Genomic DNA, 6229 nt, shown 5'->3' with positions numbered 1-6229 from the left:
TTTTTCTTTTTCTTTTTTTTTTTTTTGAGACAGAGTTTCGCTCTTGTCACCCAGGCTGGAGTGCAATGGTGCGATCTCAGCTCACCACAACCTCCGCCTCCTGGGTTCAGGCAATTCTCCTGCCTCAGCCTCCTGAGTAGCTGGGATTACAGGCACGCGCCACCATGCCCAGCTAATTTTTTTTTTTTGTAGTTTTAGTAGAGACGGGGTTTCACCATGTTGACCAGGATGGTCTCAATCTGTTGACCTCGTGATCCACCCGCCTCTGCCTCCCAAAGTGCTGGGATTACAGGCGTGAGCCACCGCGCCCGGCTCTTTTTCTTTTTTTTTAAAGATGGGGTTTCACCATGATGGCTAGGCTGGTCTTGAACTCCCGACCTCAGGTGATCCACCCACCTCGGCCTCCCAAAGTGCTAGGATTACAGGCATGAGCCATAGCGCCCGGCCAAAAATACCTTTTTCTTTCCTTTTTTTTTTTTTTGAGATACAGTCTTGCTGCCCTGGCTGGAGTACAGTGGCACAATGTCAGCTCACTGCAACCTCTGCTTCTCGGGTTCGAGCAATTCTCCTGCCTCAACCTCCCAAGTTGCTGGGATTACACGTGTCTGCCACCATGCCCGATTAATTTTTGTATTTTTAGTAGAGATGGGGTTTCACCATGTTGGCCAGGCTGGTCTCAAACTCCTGATCTCAAGTAATCCGCCTGCCTTGGCCTCCCAAAGTACTGGGATTACAGGCATGAGTCACCACACCTGGCCAAAAGTACTTTTTCAAACAGCACCTGAATCTGATATTATTTCAAAAAATTTAAAAAATATTTAATACCACATCTAGAACATGATAGACACTAGATAAATGACATCTATTAATAGCATCTAAATGTGAGGTGGTATCAGTTAGGTTTCAGAGAATTACCTGAAGTGAGCAAAGGAAGGCATTTTTTTCCAAGAGGAGGGAACAGAAAGAAAGAAAAAAGCCAAGAAAAAAGAAAAGAAAAGAAAAAAGAAAGAAAAAAGCCAAGAAAAAAGAAAAATAATAGATCAGTGGACCTATTATTTTTACACATTTCCCAAGTGGGTGGGCCACTTGTTTTTCTACCATCTTAGCACTTGGAGAAAGCTCTCTTGGAGATGGGCTTACTAGCAGCAGGAAGAACCAAGACAGTCATTTGACCATGAAGGGTGTGAGATGCTGGAATCCGGAAGTGAAGCAGGGTGTGGTGACCACACTCCCAGGACCTCTCAGCACCTGGTCAGGCCCAGCAGTTGCTGGGCTGGGCTGGGCTGGGCTATTGCTGCCCTGAGGCAGGAAAGTGAGCAGAGAACTTGAAGGAATTAGATAACCTGCCCTTCCCCCCACCCATTCAGTTCCCAATCAGGTCTTCAGAGTCCCCTTGACTGACGCTCAGAACTTCAGCTTCTGGCGTTCCCATGATCCAGGAGTACGTCCAGAGGAAATCATGCCATGGATCCGGGGCCCACGACACTGTCTCATAAAAAGCGCGATGACCAGGTTAGGCTGGGAGGGGAAAACGTGGGGAGTTGAAGGGAAGTACTCCTTCCCTTCCCTTAAATAGTGACTATTTCATCTCTGGTCAGGTTAGGGAAATAGAAGGAGAGATTTGAGTCTTATCAGAGAAAACTGGCCCCAGAAGTTGGGCCATGATGCATTCAAAGGAGTTATAGATTTGTCTTTGTGTTTCTCTTTGTGGGTGTGACTTCTGAGCTGGTGCAAAACAAGTGTCCATAGTATTCCTGTGGCAGCCCAGTGCTGCCTTCCTCACTACCTCTACACCCCTCAAATTACCCATTGGCAGCAGCCCTACTTTTTTTTTTTTTTTAATTTTTTATTTTTTGTTATAAAGACAGGGTTTCACCATGTTGGCCAAGCTAGTCTCGAACTCCTGACCTCAGGCAATCCACCAGCCTGGGCCTCCCAAAGTGCTGGGATTACAGGTGTGAGCCAGGGCGCCCAGCAGCAGCCCTACTTTTTCATCACTATACCTACTCATTCTGCCCTGAGGCAGTCTTGGGAGCTTTTTTTTTTTTTTTTTTTTTTTGTTTTGGTGGGGGGTTCCCCTGCCCCCACCCCGGGGGGGGTGGGGCAGAATCTCTGCTCACTGCAACCTCTGCCACCTGGGCGTTCACGTGATTCTCCTGCCTCAGCCTCCCAAGTAGCTGGGATTACAAGTGCCCACCACCACGCCCGGCTAATTTTTGTATTTTTAGTAGAAACAGGGTTTCACCATGTTGGCCAGGCTAGTCTTGAACTCCTGACCTCAGGTGATCTGCCTGCCTTGGCCTCCCAAAGTGCTGGGATTACAGGCATGAGCCACCGCGCCTGGCCTCTTAGGAGCTATTTTTAAGGATTTCCTGCCCTCCAGCCTGGCCTGGCTGAATTTCTCTCTGAATCTCTTCTTTCTAGGTTTATGGATCACTCTATTCTCAATGACAGAACCTTCGGTCTATATTAATAAGATGCGGCTGCAGAAAGACAAGATGAATTGTTGAAAGAGTTTAAAGAGAAGGAAAGAAGGGGGTTTCCCAGTTCTGATGGCTGACTAATGGGAGGAGGTGGTGGAGAAAGCAGAGTAAACAGATTGGACTAAAAGTTGCTTGTGTGCACTGGGGGAGTTGTGGGGTGAGGGTGGGGTGATTCCAGTGCCCAGGTTGTTGTGAGAGGTGGTTTGGGAGAGATTCCTGAATGAGCCAGACCTTGGAGTGAGAGGTCTGCAAGGGGCCAAGGCACTGGAAAGAACCTCGGGCCTCATGCATAGCAGGGGTCAGCGTAATAAATCTGGGAAGGCACACACTGGAGCTCATGATGCTGAAAGGCCTTGAGTAGTCACACTCTGAAGATACTGCAGCTTCTCCTTAGCAAGGAGAAAGCCACAGGAAGTCCTCTGACCACAGACGAGAGGCCCACAGAGCCCTGGGGCAGGAGGTTGCCTTCTACATCAGGCTCTGTCACTTCTGACCCACCCAGGGCCCAGAACAGCTACACAGAACAGGGAATTTTACAAAGAGTTTGATTTTATTGATATTTAAATATATTAAATATTTCACTGAAATACATGGTACACCATCCTCCCCCCTCCCACAGTGGTTACATTATAAAACCAAAGCCCATGGCCTCCCATCTCCTGACTCCTCCACCAACTGGTGAGGAAAGGGGCAATGGTAGCCCAGGGGAAGGGCATGGCTGGCACTGTGGTACAGGGAGCCAGGATGTGGACAGGCCCTCCCACCTGGCAAGAAGCAGAGACAAGCCACCCAAGGCTGAGGTCTTCCCACTCTGATCTACTTACACCCTCACCCCTACCTCATGGCACCAAGTAGTCTCTTCCTATCCCTTCCTATCCAGGGATATGGCTGGGGGCAGGGGAGCAGATTTTCTGTCTGTTAACAAGTCTTTTCCCCTCTTCTGCCATGACTAATGAAGTACCTGATGGCCCATTTGGTTGGTGCATGAAGATGCCCAAGGGAGGTGGTACCCAGAAACTAGGCCTCCACAGGGAGCTGGTATCAGAAGATGCATGAAGAAGGGCAAGTGCACTGCCTGCCCCTTCCACTCCCAAACCCAGCAACTCTGGAAACCCTTCTCCTCTGCCTCTCTAGTCATTTCCGAGACAAAGTGATCTTCAAGCAAAATTCAGGCTAGTGCCTTTGGCTTAAATAGATATAGACAGAGAAACTGAGGCACAACCAAATTCAGGCCAGAATCAAGGAGGCTGCAGGGAAAGGAAGGAAGGCAAAGATAGGAAGGGAATCTAGAGTTCAACTTCCTAACCATTCTGCCAGCCCTCAAGGCTTCACAAGGGCCTGGGAGCCAGAAACATGCTAGAATCAGGATGAAGGCTGGGAAAAGCCAAGTTTAAGGTTCCCCTTCCCCAGTCCCTAGTACCAGTATCTGGGTCCTCAGAGGGATCCCATGCTACCCTAGCCCCAAAGCAAACCATGTCCCAGGACACTATCTGGGGAACCCAGGAAATTCCTGAGCCTCTGTCCACCAAACCCCAGACAGTTCAAGTGCTGCATGGAGCACTGGGGCTCAAGCAAGTGCTTAGGTCCCTGCCACAGGCAGGGGGAGTCACGCTGCACACATGGCCCCAAACGGCACTTAGGGATTTGGCACAAAAAGGACTCCTCTCCCTCCTTTTGCTACCACACCCCATCCCACTCCTGTGCAACCTGGGCATCTCTCTACAGCCCCTGGAATAGGAAACCCTGCTTTATTCCCAGAAGACAGAGGCCCACAGGAGAGAGGCGACCTGGGGTGGAGAGCTGAGGAGCAGGAGCACAAGGACTCACACAGACCTGGAAAACAGATATGCACACAAAGACCAACATGCACACACAGTTACACAAACACACAGGCCCTCCCCAACGCGAGACTTGGGAGGGCAGGTTTGGGCTCAGGGTCATCTTTCTCCATGCCCTGACCCTTTTCTATTTGGCAACAGAAGAGGGAGAGATGCTCCATGGCCCCTTGCCAGCAGACAGCAAGAGAGCACTGGGGCAGAGTGACCTGATCAGCACCCCTTTGGGGTCCTTAGATCAGAGTCTGGCACTGCCCTAGCCCTGGCCGGCCTGTTCTTTGGCACCTACAGGTGAACTTCCAGCTCCTGACCTGACATCCCCACACACAGGATTGCGCTCTGAGCATTTTCACAGTACCAGTGAGGCCAGACACCTCGTTCCCTGGAGCGTGCAGGAACTGGGGCTAAATCTAAGCTGTCAGAGGTCCCTTTGTTCCCCTTTGGGGACAGATCATGGGACTACGATTTGGCACATGGAAACATTCTCCTGAAATATGGCCAGAGCTGGCTCCCCAGAGCATCTCCCTCCTTTGCCCTGTGCTTAGGAGGGACACCTGGCTGGGGTGGGGAAGTGCCCAAGACCAGTGCTGGGGATGCAGGTATTGCAAAGGCAAGCATGGAATAGGCACTCCTCATGCCTATCTTTGTACAAAATATTGTACAAAATATTCCCAGGAAAAAAGAGGGAAAAGAAGGGCCCAGCCCTGAACCTGCTGCCCAGACAGACAGGGAAGGGATAGGCATGGCAAGCTGCCATTTTAATCCCTCAGGCAAGAGAGCTCCCTCTGCTTCTGTTACTGACCCCTCCCCTGCTCCCAAAAGCTGGAAGATTGGAGAGGGAGCAGCCCTGCCCCAATTAAGAAAGAAAGTCACTTGCAATAATCCTCTTGGTAGGTAGCCCCTTGTTCACCAGCTTGAGGGCAGTAGAGCATAATCCAAGCACAGCCTGCTGTGGTGTTCCCTTTTGTGGTTAGCAGGGTCTAGAGGCCCAGTGCCCCCTGCCACAGCTCCACCCAGCGAGCACAGAGTCCTCTCAATGCCCACCTTGGTCCCTTCAGCTGAATTTGTGGCTGGGCCCTGCTAACTGCTGGGGCCCCCATTGAGGAAGTAGGTGGTCATCTCCCCCTTGCCCTTCACCTTGACCACCCCTCGACACTCCAGCTGGTAGCCCTTGGCAGCTAGAACCTGGTACAGGTCCGTGGTCACCTGGGGGAGTGGGAGGGGAGCCTGCTTAGCCTGGAATCCTTCCTGCTGCATTTGCAGGGGCCCAGGGTAGCTCCCTTCCCCCAACCCTGCCCCACCAAACACAGAATACTAGCCACCCTACCCCTGTCCTAGCAGACCACAGAGACACCTATGGAAGCCCTCCGGGCCCATTCTCCTCCCAGCCCCTGCTCATATTCCCCTCACCTGGATTCGGTCGGGGACCCCCGTGCTGTCCATACGGCTAGAGACATTCACTGTGTTCCCCCAGATGTCATACTGCGGCTTCCGGGCCCCGATGACACCTGCCACAACTGGGCCCATGTTCAGCCCTGAGGTGGGAAGAACAGTAAGAGACTAGTGGATGATCCAGGGTCAACCCAGGGAGTCATCCCACCTCCTGGCACCAGTAGAAAGACCCAGAGAAAAAAGTGGAAAAAGCACAAGTCTCCTGGTTGTAAAGAACGATCTAGTTCAAGACCAACCTGGCCAACATGGTGAAACCCCATCTCTACAAAAAAATACAAAAATTAGCCAGGCATGGTGGTGCACACCTGTAGTCCCAACTACTCGGGAGGCTGAGGTTGGAGAATAGATTGACTGAGCCTGGGAGTTGAGGCTGCAGTGAGCTGTGATTGTACCACAGCACTCTTGCCTGGGTGACAGAGCAAATCCCTGCCTCAAAAAAAAAAAAAAAAAAAAAAAAAA

At 51.1% G+C, this 6229-nt stretch overlaps 2 protein-coding genes across 5 annotated transcripts in view; one reads left to right on the top strand and one right to left on the bottom strand.

Annotated features, from left to right (window-relative positions):
- Nucleotides 1-2610, top strand: part of TEX49 (testis expressed 49) — a 36127-nt gene extending 33517 nt beyond the window's left edge. The window contains exons 3-4 of the mRNA XM_032294968.1: nt 1368-1512; nt 2425-2610. Of these exons, the coding sequence (XP_032150859.1) occupies nt 1368-1512; nt 2425-2473 (194 nt within the window). The 3' untranslated portion in view covers nt 2474-2610. The remainder of the gene's footprint in view (nt 1-1367; nt 1513-2424) is intronic.
- Nucleotides 2611-3014: 404 nt separating this feature from the next.
- The window catches only part of ADCY6 (adenylate cyclase 6), a 25649-nt gene continuing 22434 nt past the window's right edge, over nt 3015-6229 (bottom strand). For 3 of the 4 annotated variants that reach the window (XM_032294920.1, XM_032294910.1, XM_032294925.1), the window contains exons 22-23: nt 5729-5853; nt 3015-5524 (exon numbers count right to left, since the gene is read on the bottom strand). In XM_032294920.1, the coding sequence (XP_032150811.1) occupies nt 5399-5524; nt 5729-5853 (251 nt within the window). In that variant the 3' untranslated portion in view covers nt 3015-5398. The remainder of the gene's footprint in view (nt 5525-5728; nt 5854-6229) is intronic. The other variant, XM_032294935.1, reaches the window with a different exon arrangement.

Source organism: Sapajus apella, unplaced genomic scaffold (genome assembly GCF_009761245.1).
Source record: "Sapajus apella isolate SASKATOON/1434 unplaced genomic scaffold, GSC_monkey_1.0 scaffold2, whole genome shotgun sequence".
In the NCBI taxonomy this organism is placed as follows: domain Eukaryota; kingdom Metazoa; phylum Chordata; class Mammalia; order Primates; family Cebidae; genus Sapajus; species Sapajus apella.
This window is presented reverse-complemented; position numbering and strand designations above follow the sequence as displayed.